This window comes from Etheostoma cragini, chromosome 16 (genome assembly GCF_013103735.1).
Source record: "Etheostoma cragini isolate CJK2018 chromosome 16, CSU_Ecrag_1.0, whole genome shotgun sequence".
Classification (NCBI taxonomy): domain Eukaryota; kingdom Metazoa; phylum Chordata; class Actinopteri; order Perciformes; family Percidae; genus Etheostoma; species Etheostoma cragini.
The window spans coordinates 10,228,386-10,248,221 of record NC_048422.1 but is presented as its reverse complement, the minus strand read 5'-3'; the positions used below and the strand labels follow the sequence as shown (position 1 = coordinate 10,248,221).

Genomic DNA, 19,836 nt, shown 5'->3' with positions numbered 1-19,836 from the left:
ACCGATGCTGCAGATCACGTCGCTGCACTTGTAGTTTTCACACTGACTGACTGCATATATATAGACAGTGCATATACATTGATTCAGTTTCAGTTTAGGTACAGACAGCTAGATATTTCACCCTCTTTCCTCCACGGTTTCTTCCTTTTTAAAGTGCTCATATTATGCTTGTTTTCAGGTGCATAACTGTATTTAGAGGTAATATCAGAATAGGTTTACATGGTTTAATAAAAATAAAAAAATTGCTGCAGCTCCTCTTTTCAAGCTGTGTGTTGAGCTCTCCGTTTTAGCTACCGAGGGAGGCAACTTACTTCTATTCCATCTTTGTGTTGAGTCGCTCATGCACAGTAGCTAGGTAAGGACTACTAGCCAGTCAGAAGCAGTATGAGTATGAGGGTGTGCCACACTAGCAGCTATGCAAGCATTATAATTTGTGTTACAAAGTGACGCATGTTTGTCACATAAGTGACGGCTGGACTACAACAGAGCTGTTTGGAGCAGTTTGTGAACAGTGTTTTCCCTTGGAGATGGTAAGTCCCTTTGGTGTGGACGTTGGGCTTTTTCACTTTGTAAACCTATTACATGCACAACAATATATATAAAAAAACACAATAAAGCATAGGGAAAGCACAATACAAGCACAAAAATGTAATTTTAAGTAATTTAATGACATTTTTTAATTTAACGGGACCCAGATAAAACTGATCTTGGATTTAAGTTTAATTATCTCTGTTATTCCCTCTAAGCAAAGGCAGACACAAGTGGTTTTCTTGCTACTGATTTATTGAAGTCCTTGCTCCAAATTCACCGTGAAAACTAATAAAACAACATTGACGAAAAAATATAGAAACCATGTTAGCTCAACATAAACAATACCATGCACAGCATGTGGAATATCATGGAAGTCTTCAGAGGTCTACTTAAACATCAAGGTCTGCTTTAGCCAGCATGAAATCTTTACCGTAACACACACATGTCCGTGCCATCTGCTGCCTGCTGGTGTTAAACAACAGTAGAACTCTCGCGAGAGTAGCCCAACGAGACTTGTAAATTACTTCAAAATAAAAGCGTAAATAACAACTGTTCTTTGTTATTTACTGTTATTAACAACTGTTAAGAAAAAAGGGAAGAATAAAAATTACAAAATGTAATTCTTACAATTACAATCTCACACTACTGACAGAATGTTTTCTTGTTTTAAGAAAGTGTTAAAAACTGTGTGTGTGTGTGTGTTAACTGCCATGCAAACGACACAAAACAAAATGGTCCACATGTGGCGGTTCACCCTTCCAGATAGATGTTGCTATGGCAACTGCTGACAGCTAGCAGTCACCGTTGTCATGGGAACAGCTTGACAGGCTCGTAAAGCGAATGGTAAGACTGAGAGGGAGAGAGAGGAGGCTGAAAGAGAGGTTAAAAAACAATGGGACACATCACAAAGAAGGACGCAGCAGATCACACATCCCATATGTTTTTTCAAATGTTTTGTTAAATATAAATGTGTGTTTGAGATTTGTGATTGTCCGGCTTATTTTTCATGCTGGTTTTAAGAAAAATGCGTTTACTGTCAAATAACAAAATAAGCAAAATTAAATACATTTTGTAATGCAACAGGGAATTTGCTTTTACCACTCTGATTATTAGTGTTTCTATGGAGAAGGTATCGATAAATAAAAAGAAGATAAATGCCACCGTGGGAGGTCAGAAAGAAAGATTAGTATTTTCCATCTTGGCTTCAACATGCGCTGCTTGCTTCCTTCATTTACTCCCATATTTTCTTCTTCCCCTCCTCCACCACTGACTCACCTCTACCTTCTCAGAAAGGCTTTTAGGTGATTAAAACACCACAGCGTGTTTTTTTTAGTGCTATTGTTCATTTTCAGTCTACCGCTGTGAGTGCCTATGGCCTCTCTTTGAAATATCGTCTACTAGGTTTTTTCACTTTGGGGCAACATATTTCATCAAGTATCAAAGCACTTTATGGATAGAACACCAAGATTTGGCAGGCACCAAAAACAAACAACATTTAACTTACTACACTCACACTTTTGCAGGTGTTTGGTCCAACTGACTGATAAAACAATGTCATCCATAGAGCATGGCTAAAAATACAAACACTTTGACATTTCATAAAACCCTTATTTCAGTGTACCTCAACCTGCAGTATCACTTACGTGCCAAATGATGGTATTTCTGAGTAACCAACTGATCCTGAAAATAACAGTGGGCCATACAGTATGACATGCATAGTTAAAATATGTAGTAACTATGCCTAGAGCCTAGTTTTTTTTTGTTTTTGTTTTTTAGAATAAAATGCTCTCATTCTCACATATATCTGGCTCTTGAATACACACTACATTATGTATACACTATGAACTGTCATAACCAACCCTTATCTGATCTTGTCTACATTCAACATATTATGCCGTGTAAACATCAGAACATTTAAAGACCCTTATTTATTTTGGTCTGTCTTTGAAGAGCATTCATAAAAATAAAAATAAATCATTTTTGCCTTCTCAGTCATCTGAAAAGTCACTATGTGACCTTTCAAATAGTAAAAGAAATACTTAAAGTAATACATCTTTGCTCTGTAAATTCAGTGCTCAAGAATAAGAACAGGCTGCAGTGGAGGAAAGTTGGAGGGCGATGGATGTATTATGACTCAGATAGATGATAAATGGGTAATGCTTTTGATCATTAGCACTATTGGCGTGGCTCTGCTGAGGTCAGAGTGTTAAGTTTCAGCTGGAGCTGCTTTTATTATGACTTTAATTCAAATAGACTTCTGCATGGTGAATCCAATAAAAGACTCCCTTTCTCCCTCCTCTCTCTTGCTCTCTCTCTCTCTCTCTTGCTCTCTCGCTCTCTCGCTCTCACTCTCTCTCTCTCTCTCACACACACACACACACACACAAACACACGCTGCTCTCACATGGTTGACAGATTGAGGGGGTGGAGCTCAAACTCAGTCTGACCCTGGCAACAACATCATGGTGATGCAACAATACGTGTATGTGTGTGTGTGTGTGTGTCTGGGGGGGGGGGTGGCTGGGTTTTAAGAGGTTTAATGTATGTTAATGTACTGAGGACCTGATCACTGTTTATTTACAACAATACATAATACAATTTGAAATAACAAGTGTACACACACACACACACACACACACACACACACACACACACATAACGACACTGCATTTGAAAGGAGGATGATGACTAACTGTGTAGTCTGTGTAACTGTCCTGGTCCTTCCAAATGCTGCTGTCACATCCTGTAAATACAAGTGTACCATCTGTCCACCCAGCTCTGCCTCTCTGCCTCACTGCTGCTCATCTGCTGAACTCAGAGATCACCTTAGATGATCTATTCTATAAGATCTCCTCTGACATCTGGTCAACTCCAAGCAGGAGATGGGCTCAAAGTGAAATTTTCACTTTCATCTGACAAAAAAACCTTAGTTGCAACAGCTAATACCATTTTGCCAACCAAAGTTAAACCTATTCCTTTTTTGATAAGAGTTCCAGTATGTGTCACCCTTTGAAACCATTCTGCATAATTTACCAAAACGGCAGCCAGCAGTGAAAACATAATCATTTTTTTCATTTTGTTTAGATAAAAGTATGAAAGTTCAAGATGCTCCACTCTGAAAACCAATGCTTTGTAAACATTTTTTATATTTTTGAAGTTGCCAAGGTTTTGCATCATGGCTTATGAAATAATGTTGTTGTCTGACTTATAAAAAAGAAATATTTCTGTATAAGTGACCTAGGGCTGCACAATTAATCAAATTTTAATCACGATCACGACTTGGGCATCCCACGATCAAATTTGCGTAATCGAGCAATGTTTTAAATGCGTCATTCCGTTTATAGAACGCTTCGAGTTTTTTTGCAAAGCCCATCTGCCGCTCCGTAAACCACTGTCTGATTATGTGCCAGTCAGAGTTGTTCCCTGCACCGCACAGATTAGTGTCTTGATGTAGACAGTCACAGAAGACAGAAGAACGTGAGGAAAATTCCATAACAGATAGCAGAAAACAAGGTTTACCAGTTTACTAGTAAACAAAACATGTTGTCCCTTCTGTGTTGTTTTTCAGACGACAGCAGTGACCAGTGCTAGTCGTTGCTAGTTGGTGTCCGGAGCTCACAGGGCCCTAGGGTGCGAGTAATATTTTTCCTCTAGGTCGCGCCGCTGCACCTAATGTCCTTGCATCCGCTGCCTCTCAACAAACGAAGCAATGTTTTTCACATCAATATGGTTTAATTTTGCGTTAAATTTTTTTTCTGTAAAGCCTTGCCTGAGTTTGGATCTCTCCTTTTACTCTCCGCGCAGCCCCAACCCCATTAACTCACACAGGGCTCCCAGCATCAGAGACAGAGTGGCGACAGCGGCTTGAAGGAGTACACACTTCTGACATTTGTCCACAGTTTTAATTATTATTAACACAGCTGTAAATCGTTAAGCATACTCAGCATAAGAGGAATGTAGCACAATATGGGTGTGAAAGCAGTTATTAATAGCCTATGTGACTATAAAATTTGTTTTGGTTAAAATCCACTAATAATTGTGATAATTAATCGTGATCTCAGTATTGATCAAAATAATCGTGATTATCATTTTGGCCATAATCGTGCAGCCCTAAAGTAACCTGTGAACGGCATTGTTATGCAATGAAAGATAACTAGAACGCTAGTCTTCTCTAAAATACAGCTGTGTGTGAGGTTGTAGTCTGTTAACTGTATTGTAGCATTCTGAATGCTTTTGATATTTCAGCTTGTGTTTTGATTAAATCGATAGCAATTGACATCCCAAAATATGCCGGTAAATTGTTTGAATACAGCTGGCCTGGCCTGCTCAGCTCAGATTGATGCACTGTTTTGGGTCTGACTTGGCTTGTTGTATGAAGATCATGCTGATGTTCTGTCATAGGATTTGGGTAAAGCTAGCCCCTGTGCAGCCCACAAACATCCCACAAACATCTGACTGCCGCTGTCACAACTCCAGATCTGTGAGACCTCTGAGCACCTTCCCTTTATTTCCGGCCGACATCGGCCTGCTGAACTCCACGGTCATCACTTTCCGGTGTCCTTCTTTCAGAGCATAAAGTGGTTGTCAACAGAATTAGTTGCATTGCGATGTCATGAACAAATGTATGATGTGGAGGAATCTTGGCACTTTTAGAGAGGTTCAAGCAGACCTCGGGGCGATTTAAAAAAAAAAAAAAAAAAAAAAAAAAAAAAAAGGCGCTAAAAGTATTCAAGAGCTGTCATTGACAATAGGCTGACCAATCGGCACAGCCGGTTCAGCTCACGCGCTGATGTTGATGCCACACAAAGAAGTGGAGTATAGTTTAGTAGAGTCAGGTCTAAAAAGCCGCACCCCTCCTCACTTAACTTCCTTGGAATTTAAAAAAAAAAGTCGATTGATGATGAAACATCTACCATTTTTCCATGCCGTCACCATTTAGGACCTGTTACTATTTTGTTATGAAACCAGGTGGAATGTAAATGTAGTTTCCACGTGCAAACATTGGTGTGTTTAAAATGAAGGTTAAAGCCTTCAGGGAGTACTTTCTTAGTAATTTGGGTGAACTGACCCTTTTACACGGGAATTGTTAACATGGACTGACTCTTAGCATGAGAGTTTCTGGAAGATTGCAGGCCAAATGGCCTGTGAAATTTCTAGTTAGCTCAGTGTGTGCTATGGAAGAACTCTTAGATCTGCCTGATACATGTAGTAGCCTTAATACCAGTCTTTTACAATTTGATCTCTAGTACATCCAGTGTTGTAAAATTGCATATATCATGACTTAGAGGTAGGATTTCCTTTACTTTTTCTTGTAACAAGTTCAATTTGACTGAATAATGGGAACATTCTCACCGCCGTAACAATTCTCCACCAGTGTGGGTCTCACTCCAGCTTTAAAGAATGGCCTTTGCTGAGAGCATAAAGAGGAAGCACTGCATGGAGAGCTGAAGCCATCTCATCTCAGTCCCATATTAAAGTATTCAGAACTGCAGCTTTTCATCAGTTTTATAGAGGACATGTATTAGGGCTTTAGAACTGTAGACTGATGAAATGTTAGAACAGCCCTTTTCTTTCTTACCTCAAGGAATGTTGTACAACTGGCTGCTCAGTGGGAGCCAGAATGAATTGCACTCTTTGTGCACAGCACTGAAGTCATAACGTCAAACAAACATTTGGGCTAACATTTACTTTATAGTTTTGTCTTTTTTTTACCATCCCACTGTGTGTCTCTTACTTACCCTTACTTTTTTTCTTTCTTATTTAATTTTATTGTCCCTCTTTGACTCTTTCTGTGTCTCTTCCTGTCTCTCCAGTCCACTCCACTCCACCTGGCAGCAGGATACAACAGGGTGAGGATAGTACAGCTGTTACTACAGCATGGAGCAGATGTTCACGCCAAGGACAAGGGGTATGTATAGACTAAAATAAAAAGAATACATTTCAGGTAAAACTAGCTCAGGCAAATACTGGGACATGCTTAATTTAGATAGTTGGTTTTGGAGTTTCAAGAGGTGGCAGGTGTAGTTGCTATGAATCGAGCTGTTCCCCTCAATTGATGTTATTTCAAATTAAAATTTAGCTCAGATAATTTAGACAGACAGTGTGAGAACATAGGGTGAAATTAAACTGCAATGTTATCGTAAAGAATACATTTGGTGAAATTATTGAGATGCTAGCAACATGGATCTCAGGATGGAAATGATTAGTGGTAATTAGTAAATGTTACATGTAACACATTAGGCTAAGCTGGTGCACATGTTAAACAATATATCTGCTAAACATCGACATGTTAGCATTGTCATTGTGAGCATGTTAGCACACTGACGTTAGCATTTAGCTCAAAGTGCTGCTGTGCCCAATTATAGCTTCACGTAGCTGCTAGCATGGCTATTGACTTAGTTTTGTTGCAAAATTCTTTGCTAAACTGCAGAAAGATATAAATGTATAGAGGTAAAGAAGGAGGGTGTTTAGTTCTGTGTTTAAGTTGTTAAAATGTGCATTCAGTGTCACTAAGAATGCTGTTTTGTGTTTTGCTCTTCCAGTGGTCTGGTGCCTCTACATAATGCGTGCTCTTATGGACACTATGAAGTTACTGAGCTGCTGCTAAAGGTACACTCACACATGCTAGCTCAGCTTAGGTCGTGCACTTACTCCTAATTAATATCATAATATTTTTGCTAATAACAAAAGGGAAATTGAATCGCAAGATAATTAAGTTCCAATGTCATCTATTTTCATTAAAAACAAGACAGATATGTACCAGCCTTCAACAGTGTTTGTAAGGACTGACTGCTTAATTCCCCTCAGATCTATGATTGAATAAATTCAAAGAAAATTGTTCTCAACAATGCAAACGTTGTTTTGTTTCTTCCCAGCTACTATCGCTCTATCTTCTACCTATGTATTCATCCACCATGCCTTTTGTTTTCCAGCATGGAGCGTGTGTGAACGCCATGGATTTGTGGCAGTTCACCCCACTCCATGAAGCGGCGTCTAAAAACAGAGTAGAGGTCTGCTCTCTGCTGCTGAGCCACGGGGCTGACCCGACCCTGCTCAACTGCCACAGCAAGAGCTCGGTAGACATGGCCCCCACTCCTGAGCTAAAGGAGAGACTTACATGTGAGTGTGATGCTTCGTTTACATAAACTGCAGCTGCAGCTAAATGTGTCACAGTGCTGAATTAATGAATAGGTTGTTTTAGGATGGGTGTATTTACCCCCAGCATGTCAGCAGTTCTTTTGAATGTAGCATTTATAAGTTTGGAGATGTGAATCTCAATCATTTTGATAAGAGAACTGTTGTTTTCAGGAGCAGAAAACAAGGAATTAGGCGTTAGACAGATCTTTGTTTGGACAGCAAAGCCACATACTTGGGCATCAAAGATGTCATCACCACACCCCTTGACCTCTAGCCTTTGACCTTTTATCTCGCGACAACGTCTCATAACAACAACAATGGCGGACTACATGCTTGTTTTCCAGCTGGATAAGATATTGAGCCTTTTATGGTTACTAGGGGAAAATGCAGCACACAAGCTTTGTGTGCATGCTCTGCCTGTTCTTCTCAGTTTGTTGGTGAATGTCTGCAGCAGAAACAGCGCCACCTATACGCCTGGAATATGAAGTAGCATGTTGAGTCATTTACAAATGGATCCGTTTGGACGCAAATATTCTTGAAACGATGCCATAGAAGACAGGAGAAAAAAATACTGTTTTGGTATGTGTGGAAATGGCCTCATTAGAACAATCTTGACTGGTGATTATATATTCAGTTGTTTTTTAATGTATACTGGATGAAACACCATAGAAGAAGAGTGCAAACAAGTAATAGTTTCTACTAATTTCTACTTGTCATGGACTAATTTATGTGGCACCAAAGCGTACAGAAGCTGTGAGAAACTCCTTCAGGTTAAACTTGGCTAAAGCAAGACTCATAAGGCTGACAAATTCTAAAAGATGCTCTCTTGTCTGTGTATAGGTTGTGAATACAAATATCCTTGAACCAACATGCATTAGGTTCCATTTTGATTTCAAGTTGCTGAAAATGTGTATCCAGATAACCTTTCACAATATACTTATTCTCTTCTCCACTGTTGCTTTCACAATACTGATTGTGTTTGGAACATGTCACATGTATTTGGGCAGCCATAAAAACAGCACATCCCCATACATTTGTTCTCTGAATTGAGCATTTTGCAGATGTTTGTTAATTAAACAGAAAGAGCGTTATAATTAATGAAATATATTTTTTACATCTACAGAGTCAAAGCAGACAAGATAAGTGTTTGTCGATGCCAGAAAGATCTTTGCAACTCTTTGAAAGTAAATTAGTGATTCAGCTCTCTCACTGCTGCACTTGTGGATTTATCTTTGTAACGAGGCAGATCAAAGAATCGTCAAACGCTACAAGAATCATAAGCCATCACCAGTTTATGTATTACTGCAGTACAATTGCTCTCATTAGTTTTTTGACGAGGTTGTCATGTCCCACATCTCAGTAGGACATTTTCTGCATTAACCAGATAAACTGAAAAACTTTATATTTTTGTTTATAAAATAAGACTATTCTATACTATTACTTCCACATTATTAACGAATGTACTGTAATACATCTAGTGTGGGGATGGGGCCTCTAACTGGTATAAAGAGGTTTCTACCTTATTGGACAATAGCCCTTAGGAGGTGTGTCCATAATTTGTGTGATCTGGCCACTCCATTGGCAAATGTTAACTTCCTTGAAGGCGGGTATTCTGTTGAAGTTTAAAACTATTGGATCTGCCCAGAGCCACTCTCAATGTGCCATAACCAATGGCTAACGTTTGGGCGTGACGTTGGCTTAGCATCGCTAGGGTTAGCTTTGGCTAACTCCTTCACCACCAACGGGGTGAGCTGGATAATCAAACTTTTCCCAAACCCCGTGGGAAGGAAGGCCACAACATCACAGACACCAAATTATATTTTATGATAGATATCTTTCTCTATCACTCTGGTAGTACTGAAGGAAAATTGAGCGGAAGCACGTAGGAAGGCGGAGCCAAGCTAAGGAGGAGTTCAGATGAAATTTTGTGGCACCCTTTTTCTCTTACTGGAACAAATTGTTATTTTACTGTGAAAAATAGTTTTATTGAACTTCGGACACACTGACCTTTAGTCCCCCGTGTCTTGAATACAGATGTGGAATACGAGTTGTTTAGTTCAGAAAATCCATGTAGAAATAACATTTGAGTCTAGTTTGCCCAGATGAGTTATGGTGTTATAAAAAGAAGTGTTAACATTATTGAATAAATATGCTTAGTTGCTTTCTTGCCAAATCACATTTATCCTACATAAATGAAAGTGATATCAATTCTCTGCAAGAAAAGTGAATACAAACGTTTCTCTACATTTTGAATTATTCTTTTTTAAATGGTGCGTATTAAAGGTATAATAAACAATGTTATCCAATACACTTTTTTCATCACGGCCCCCTAGCTCTCTGTTTTCTGTGTGCGCTGAAAACAGTTATGTGTTCCTATTAAGCCCTGGCTGTGTAAATGGTGTTTTGTGGCACAAGCCAACAGTTGATGGTGGGGAGGGCGAATAAGGAGGCAGCATTTGAACGCGCTGGCCGGCCAGTGCTTATCTGTCTGTGAATCTGGGGGCGGAGCTTCAGAAAGGGGGGGTTGTATTTGTTTGGCAGTACAAATATCAACAATCTTGTTTTGTATATAATTTTGTGTAAGACATCATATAATTTATAGGTGGCTGATGAAATGCAGAAATCAATCAAATAAAACCATTGACATCATGTACATTTGATTGGTTGCAAATCTTGGACCTGTCATTTAATGCAACAACAACGGAAACTAATAAATCAGATTAAACGTTCACTCGAAGGGTTTTCCTATCTTAACGTTTTGAGGCATTTAAAATTGGCTTTTGAAAGGAGCTGCACATAAAACCCAAAACGTTTGTGAGGCACTGTGGTAGACTATCAACATACAAAAAAAAGACTTAGTTTCTCTTAAAAGAATAAACTGCAGAGGCAGCTTCTGTCTCCCAGCTGTTTTTTTATGTTGTAAGTTTTCACTCATCTCTCTCTCTCTCTCCTGACCATGTTCCCTTGAAGATGTGACTTCTGTGCAGCGCTCAAATCATTTGTTGAAACCTTTGATCATAAATGCATGAATGTCGTTGCTCGATCGGTAGATAGACTTGAACAGACTCCGTTTTCTGTAGTCCTAAATGCTTCTGAAGCAAAATTGTTTGTTTGTAATTTCTAGCCCTCTGGGGGTATAAGCACTTGTTTGCGCTCCAACTCCGGTGCACAGAAGGGCATCTTAAGTCATTAGTTCTCTGGTCAAAACTCTGAAGTGAACTTTTTGAAGTATTTCAATTCAAAAGATGACGAAGCTTTCTCTGTTCCTGACATGTAAACATTGTGTGTGTTTACTGTAGATGAGTTTAAGGGCCACTCGCTGCTTCAAGCTGCTCGCGAAGCTGACATGGCCAAGGCTAAGAAGACCCTGGCACTGGAGATCATTAACTTCAAACACCCTCACACCCACGAGACCGCGTTGGTAAGATGAATACACACACACACAACTGCTTTACTGCAAACACATATTCCTACACTGGCGCAGAGGTGATAAGATGATGTTTTGTTTGTTTGTTAGCATTGTGCTGTTGCATCGCCGCACCCCAAGAGGAAACAGGTGACGGAGCTGCTGTTGAGGAAAGGCGCCAACGTAAACGAGAAAAATAAAGAGTAAGTGTTGTCTTCATCCGCTCATAAACAAAAAGTGAGATTGTTATATTTGGATGCTAACGGCATGCTGTCAACAAAATGATTAAACATAGAAATGATTTCTGCCTGAAGCTGACCAATGTTGAACACTCACTTTTATCTACCTTTTTTCTCCCCTCTGTATAGTTTCATGACCGCTCTCCATGTAGCAGCCGAACGTGCTCATAATGACATCATGGAGGTGTTACAGAAACATGGTGCCAAGGTAAATCCCAGTATTTTCCATATTCACTTATATCGTTTATATATCTATTTCTCTCAAATCTTAATTTTTCCCTTCATCCAGCTATTTATGTATCCCTCTACCTCCACCTTAATCCTTTTTCATTTTTGTTTGTACATCCAGATGGGGTTGTCTCTGTCTTATCCCCATGCACAGTTCCTATTAACGTTATTTACACTGTGGTTTTACAGCATGGAATTAAAGTAGATTTAATGTGGCTTTTCTGACACTAACAGAAAAAGTCCCTTTTTTTTGACAACGTCTTAAAAGAAAAGATCTCTACATAGTGAAATTAATTAAAAGTATTAAAGTATACAATGCAAAATAATATGTCTTAAACATCAGTGTTATCAGTTTTGTGTGTGTCAGACCCTCAGAATTAAAGGGTGGGGGATTACTTTCAGATCTGTTATATTAATCTAATATCCAACAGTCATACAGGGTGAAATTCAGTGAGGAGTGAGTACTAATTTTCTTTCAGTTTTGCTAGTACACAACAAATTCCGGCCTTAGTAGGAAAACATACTCACGTTTATTGGCATTTCTTTAAACCAAACACAATTACCAAGGGCGGCGCTAAGCTTCGCAAGGAGCCTCTGAGAAATAGTCGCGCGGGAGAAGACTCAGATTGGACAGCTAGCTGTCTCAATTTACCACGCAGAGATCTGCGGAGCAGTCAACCATAGGCCTCATAAATCCACTGGAGATAAAAAATTCATACACAAAAAAAGCGTAAGAAAACTGCATTCACTCTGTTTTTAGACGCCGCTTCATGGAGTGGGGTGAACTGCCACAAATCCATGGCGTTCACACACGCTCCATGCTGGAAAACAAAAGCATCCAGCAGAACAATCCCGGAAGTTGGACGTCAAGGATATAGACTACTCTCACCAGACACACTGTAAATGAAGCTATTTGAGCGGAAATAGATTCATCAGAATTTATGTTAGTAAATTGCATACATCTCCACAGAAAAAAAACCCCCACCACCGTTAGTAGAGAGAGAACAGATTTATCTAAAGGTGTTATTTAAGAATTGAAGATACAGCAGTTGAGGAAAAACATTTCCTCTCAACAACCATGATACAAAGGTGCTTGTGATTGCAGGTGAACGCCGTGGACACGCTGGGTCAGACGGCTTTGCACCGTGCAGCAATGGCAGGCCACCTTCAGACCTGCAGGCTGTTGCTAGGATATGGGGCAGACGCCTCTCTGGTGTCACTGCAGGGATTCACTGCTGCTCAAATGGGAAATGAAGCTGTTCAGCAAATACTCAACGGTGTGTGTGTGTGTCTGTGTGTGTGTGTGTGTGTGTGTGTGTGTGTGTGTGTGTGTTTTGGTTGCTATGCAGCAGCTAGCAACAGTGGGATTAACTGGAATTGTTTTTGAAATGTCAGTATTTATACTTTCAGACTGAAGTTGCAGATTGGGTAAAGGCAATTTGAGGCAAATTCTTTCACCTGCTCTGTGTTGGAGGAAACTCCACATTACATTACGGCATGTATTTCCGGATCAAAGGTGCACTGTGGCGCTTCCCTGGAAACAGACGCAGAGACTTCAGGACGTTACTGCACCCGGCGAGGAAATAACCAGACTAGCTGTCCCTTTTTTCCTTCTAAACTAAAATAATCAGCTGCGAGCTGTAGCCTCATATTTACCACACAGGCATGAGAGTGGTGTCAGTTTTCTTGAATAGATTGACACCACTCTCATGCAAATAAGCATAATTCCCCAAATGTCAAACTATTCCTTTCAGTAGAGCAGCTGTAGAGAAACATATATGTATATGATATATTGGCAAAACTACAGAATTATATTTATCAATAGGAAAATTGACTTCCTAAGACACAACAGTCACTCAGATCAGTTGTGCATTCTGCTGTACAGAGGGAATAATTCTCTCCTGTCAGGTATTGTCAAGGTGGAAATCAACACTGTTGACTGTAGACATTTTTCCATTTTGGAAGTTGTCCATAAACTAACATGCAGCAGTGACGTCCTGGGTTTCAATGTAGGCCAGGGACATTTGTCTAATGTCATCTTCTCTCGTCACCATTTGCAGAGGAAACATTTACTTTCACGTTTTTGCGAAGCATTTTTATTCTGTGATTGTCCAATGTTTTGCTGTGTAGAGAACGTCCCGGTGAGAAACTCAGATGTGGACTACAGACTTTTGGAAGCTGCTAAAGCCGGAGACCTGGACACTGTCAAGGTAATTGGATTAGGATTTGTTCTATTTTGTCAGCGATAGATGACATTATCCCTTACTTGTTTTTGTTGTGTTTGTTTCCGGGTATTAAACAGTTAAAAGAGAGACAATTTATTTCCCTTCAAACAATCAATATCGCCTTCCTTTGAAAAATGGAAATGATAGACCTCGGTAGCCGTGGTAATGACACCAACCCTGGGAAATAATTTCACTCTGAGGGGGTAGAAATCTTGTTTAATTGCCCCATAAAGGTTTGGAAATAATGTGGAATCCTGTCCAGAAAGATGTGTGTGACTTGACTGGCTGCATGAATTATGAATAAATGTATAGCCCCTAAAAATGTCAGAGCTGACATTCCGAAGGTTGGACAGACACCCAGGGACGATAATGTGATAGAATACAGTATAATGTCCTTAAATATGTAAAAACTTAATTGTCAAATCTGTAATGAACAGATTTTAATGCATCTGAAGCAGCGATACACAACATGATACTATAGATGGACTCAAAACTTTTAGAATGTACATTTAACAGGGACTCTTTGAAATTGTTACACAGATTATCCTGTCTTCATTTTTAAGTTAAAATGGAACAAGATGCCCTGACCTTTGTGACTGTTTCTCTTTTGGAGTCTTGGTCGTAGTTTTTTTTTTGTTAAATGTCATGTGGATATTATTGGCCATGAATCGAATGTCTTCTGTTCACATTCTGTCTACGTTGTTACAGGGAAGTTGCAAACATTTCTTCCTTTTAAAGGCCATATTTCCAATCTTAGAACATTTCCGGTCGCAACACTCAGTATAAACATAGCCGCTGTTAGCAGTTTGTTTTGTACCAGGGCCCACTCGTGTTAAAAATGTGGGCGCACATAGTGCTCTATAATATGCCTCGGATAAAACAACTCACTAAATGTCACGACCCGGTAAGATCCCGCAAGCAATGAGGTCTGGTCTGGCTTTCTGTCCTTTTCTTTTTACTATATATATATATATATATATATATATATATATACACACACACACACACACACACACACACACACACACACACACACACACACACACACACACACACACACACACACACATGCACATACACATTTTGTTTGACAGAAAAGAAATAACACTTTGCACTGTTGCTGGGCTGATTCCTGTCATCTTTTCCAGTGTTGAGAAAGTTCAGTCAAAAGTTCAAAGAACAGCAACATGTTCTACTGCTTTCATAGCAGCTACATTTACTGGGGAAATATTATTAAAGGTACATAGTGCAACATTTAGCACCTAAGAGAATCAAACATAGAGCCAAAAGGAGAGTGATTTTGGAATTATATTCTTCCGGTGGCCACAAACACAACTTTAAATCAATGGTAATGTTGCTCCGTAAGTGGATGTGTCATTAAGCATCTGTCTGCTAACAAGTTTGACATATTAACACAAAAGATATGTTAATGTTATGTTCGCAACTTGTTTCCGCTGCTACAGTTTTTTACGTTTTTTCCTTAAACCAGCTTTCATAAACCAATGCCGCGCTGCCTCGATGGCGATTGGGATAATAGCTTGATTGATGAATACATCTGCCAGTTCTATGTGTTATTTTATTTCCTGTAAAATAGGATCCTGGGGTGTGGTAGAAGGAAACTTTAAAACAAACTTCCCAACTCGTCTCCTCTCAGTACTGAACTGTGTAGAAACATGTTCTAGGAGGAAAGGTAGCAGGTGTTTGCCTCAGTTCAGCAGATGTGCATTACCTTCAGTTAATAACTTTAATATTGTTGCTGTTGTTCCCTAAAACCCTTAATAATAAAAAAATACATATATATATTTCATTTCACGGATACATTCTTCATCATCAGTCATGGTGGGTGGGCAGAGGAATAGTTTTACTCTTTTCTCTATTTGTGTTTCTCTTTCTTGCTGTCTCTTACAAGTACTGTCTGCTCTTCTTTGGTGTTGGTTTCTATTCGCTGGCAGTGTTTTTTTAGGGATTAAAAAGGATGATGTAAACGTTTAAGTGATATATTACCCAGATTTATAAGCTTACATCAGTCTTCCTTTTTATGTATCAGGGCCATATATCACCTCTTCACAAGATGTTTCTACTTTGAGAAAAGTGTATTTGCATTTTGTCATTGCTGGCCACTGTATATCTGACATAGGTTTAACATGCATTATTTGCATGTAGATTACATGTGTTTTAGTTATCAGAGAAAAATCATGGGTCCCTCTTTCTCTTGGTCTCTTTCTAGTCCTTGTGCACGGCTCAGAATGTGAATTGCAGAGATCTGGAGGGGCGACACTCCACTCCCCTTCACTTTGCCGCCGGTTACAACAGAGTGTCAGTGGTGGAATACCTGCTGCACCACGGGGCCGACGTGCATGCCAAGGACAAAGGGTGGGACTCTTAAGTTATGATTTCATTTGTAGAAAACATTTACAGGCAGATGTGGGTTTACATAATACATTAGAAAGTCCTGGTACAGTTCTGGAAATTCTGCATGTGTTTTTTCCATCCACAGTGGTCTGGTTCCTCTCCATAACGCCTGTTCCTACGGTCACTACGAGGTGGCCGAGCTGCTAGTCAGACACGGAGCCTCGGTCAACGTGGCCGACCTGTGGAAGTTCACGCCGCTCCATGAAGCCGCTGCTAAGGGCAAATATGAGATCTGCAAACTGCTTCTCAAGGTTAGACATGCACTTTGCTCTCCTAACGTCCAGCTAACCTTCAGCGCCAGAAAAGCATGGACAACCTTTGTAGCAATCAACTCTTGGTAAAACTGAGTGTTAGTCACTCTCATGAAAAAGGGCTGCATATCAAAGCTGCATAAGGTGTACATACAAACAGTAAGGATCAGACCTTTCCGTTAAATTACATACACGTTAAATTATAGGCATTACAGCCTATAAAGTATTTGCTCAAAGGTATGACTTGTCATGCCCTCTTTGTCCTTTTAAAGCTGAATAATAGAAAGAATAATGGAGCGAGTTTTTAAACCCAATCAGAATACAAGGCTGAAAATACCTGCAGTGCAATAATACCTGATTTCCACCTCCAACAAATGTTGCAGTTTTATAGCTGAATGTGTTTTTGTCTTTCCTATCGTCAACACCCCCAGACAATGCTACATCCCCGAGTGTTGCCATATGGGGCCGCATAAATTATTATTAGATCAACACACGGGGCGCGCGGCAAAGCAACATCTAATCACACATCAGCTGCAGAGAAAATGTGCTGCTTTGAGATATTGAATTCAGAATTCATTCATTGTCATCATGCAGTGAGATTAAGTTTGGAGTAATAAAAAACAACTAAATAATGAATAAAATACTTAGAAAAACAAAATGTAATTAAAGATAAACCAAAAATACCCCACAATTACAGTAAAAAACGAGAGAGTTAAAAACTATTGAACTGAGATTGACAAGGTCAAAGTGCCAAACTGGTAAAAAAAAAAGAAACTATGCAACACTTCAAAGCAGAAATCACTAATCACCATAACTGCAATTGAGGAGTGCTGGTGGTGACAAGGTAGAAGTGGAGTGATGCAGTGAGAGAGTGTGGAATGGGTGTATGGTGCAGTGGAGTTTTTTGGGATGAGTAGTTTTGAAGTGCAATGGACTCAGACTTTGCACAGAAATCATGACTAAAACCGGCTAGGGTTTTCCACCGTTTGAGATTGGACTTAGGCTCTGTTAATCGCCTTTAATGGTCCCATTGCGACGTCCTCTGCAGTGGTGGCTCCTGACCGGGGAATCATTGCCACAAACTGTTTATCTTGATGCACCAACTCTTCATGTCCGTGTAGTAGTAGTGGATGGAAACTTAAATTAATCTGTTTTTTTTCTAGCCAGTGAAAACGCAGAGGTAATATCTATTATACTTTATGTGTGAAAGGCCTATGGGGAAACTGATATTGACTCAAAGTTGGGAAGGAGGATTTTTTATCCTGAAACACTTGGTTTGTTTGGGTAAGAACATTTTGAACCCCTAAAGGAGATTGTGGACCGAGATTGCTACTGTAGTTGTCTCAGCGCAGGACTTTGGCATGTCCAGCAGCTTTGTTTATGTCCGTCTACTACACGTCTGCCTTCTCTTAGTGGGAGTTTAAGTCAGAGTGATTGTTCATCCTCGTCTGGTGTAACCTCAGTGATGGACTCAATGTCAGTTGTGTGTAGCCTGATGTGCAGATAAATCCCAGTAAGTGCTCTCAAAACAGTCCTGGAGATCAGAGATACAGTAGCTCCCTCAGGCCACACTTTCACTGATCTGATGGTTGCAGTAGGAGGTCCACAGGTTAGAAACTAACACACACACAGACACAGATGGTCGATTCTTCAAGGTGGTGGGAGGTTTTTGAATTTTTCCACTCTGCGGGGAAAATCCTCACACTGTCTGTACTAAGCTTGTTATTGTGATTCTTGTATGATCATCACAGTGCCCTCATTTCCCCTTTAACACACACACACACACTTGCACACAAGTAACTATGTGTGTTCCCGCACTTTGCTGCTAATGGCCCTCGGGATGAAACTGTTCTCTCTTTTTGAATGAACTGTTCCAGAGTTCAGCAGCAGGTTTTTCTTTTGTCTGCTCTGTTAGTTGTCAACTTTCTATTGTCCCCTCTCTGTGTTGGATTTGTTCTCAGAATAAAACTCTGCTGCATTCTCCGTGCTATGATATTCTGGAGGGATCTTATGAGATATACAAAACGTGCATTAGCATTTTCTTTGTTAGGAAAGAAGTGCGGGAATATAATTAATTTCTCCTTCAATCAAAGGGAGAATTTGCCTTGTAAGCACTTGGCATTAAATGTGGGAATTTACATAAATTAAGATTTAGATGTGATGTATCGTAGTCCTTCCAACTGTCGATCAAGCAGTGTGAGATCTGTGGCTTTCTTCTGATTGTTCAGACTGAAATATCTGATTGGGTTGATTGCCAAGACATTTTGTACAGATATGCGTGGTGCCCGGAAGATTAATCCTAAAGACTTTGGGGAGCCCTAATCCTTCCTGTAGCACCACTAGCAGGTTGTTTGCCGTGATATTTGGTTCAGACGTTTAATTTATTCCTCAAGATGGTCCCTTGACCTTTGATCTACCGCCATCATCAGGTCACACTTTTGAATTTGAATTCCTGCAAAACTAATGGTATTCCCATCAGCCTCAGCTCTAATTTTGCTTTAGCGCTAATTAGCAAATGTTAGCATGCTTAACTAAGATGGTGAACATGCTAAACAATACATCTGCTTAAAATCTGCATGTCTGTATTTTCATTTAAGGTATATAACCATGCTAACATTAACACTGAGATAGTCCAGCCTCATAGAGCTGCTTGCATGGCTGTAGGCTCTTAATCTTGATGGTAAACAAATCAAAAATATGAAATGCATTTTATGAGCCAGATAACCGTTATAGGTTCCAAAATTGTTCACTATTGTAAATGGAACATCTTTCATGAACTGAATTTAGGCTGAATCCAGTGGAAGAGTAACAAAACCGACATGTATTTATATGCAAATGCCCCTAGTTATTACTTAAATTGGTCTCTATTATAATTTTCCTGGATAGCGAATAAATTACAGCAGCAGCAAAGAGATAATAGAAATCGAGAAGTAGGGCAGAAAAATCAGAACATGGTTAGGCTAAAAAAACACTTTTAAAAAGGGAATGCAGCCATGAGAGATGTTTAATGGACAGTTTGAGGCTAGCAGTGGACACCCAGGGGACTGGTCCCACAACATCATATTTTAATGAGTGGGTTTTCAAAACTTACAATGAAATGACAAGTTAAACCGTTACCTAGGAGACAGTTGAATGATGAAAATGTCTGCTTTCCCCCCATCTCCAGGGTATGTGGTGTTTTCCACTTCACTGGATGTCCTGTCCTCACCTCTCTACCTCCTCTTTGTCTTTTCCTCTCTTCTACTCTCCGTTGAATCACTTTCATCCTCTTCTCACTCGTCACCTGTCATCATCTCTTCCTCGTCTAAAAGTGACACGCTCTCACTGGGGTTACGACGATAAGGCATCAATTATAGCTTATGTTTTGTACCAACATTCCATTTTAATTTTTTTCTTTGTTACGACAA

The 19,836-nt window shown here is 39.7% G+C and overlaps 1 protein-coding gene across 1 annotated transcript in view; it reads left to right on the top strand.

Moving 5' to 3' along the window:
• The window catches only part of tnksa (tankyrase, TRF1-interacting ankyrin-related ADP-ribose polymerase a), a 74,797-nt gene that overhangs the window by 42,658 nt on the left and 12,303 nt on the right, over nt 1-19,836 (top strand). The window contains exons 7-16 of the mRNA XM_034895892.1: nt 6,345-6,439; nt 7,074-7,140; nt 7,464-7,650; nt 10,968-11,089; nt 11,186-11,277; nt 11,443-11,521; nt 12,647-12,818; nt 13,672-13,751; nt 15,994-16,139; nt 16,264-16,429. Of these exons, the coding sequence (XP_034751783.1) occupies nt 6,345-6,439; nt 7,074-7,140; nt 7,464-7,650; nt 10,968-11,089; nt 11,186-11,277; nt 11,443-11,521; nt 12,647-12,818; nt 13,672-13,751; nt 15,994-16,139; nt 16,264-16,429 (1,206 nt within the window). The remainder of the gene's footprint in view (nt 1-6,344; nt 6,440-7,073; nt 7,141-7,463; nt 7,651-10,967; nt 11,090-11,185; nt 11,278-11,442; nt 11,522-12,646; nt 12,819-13,671; nt 13,752-15,993; nt 16,140-16,263; nt 16,430-19,836) is intronic.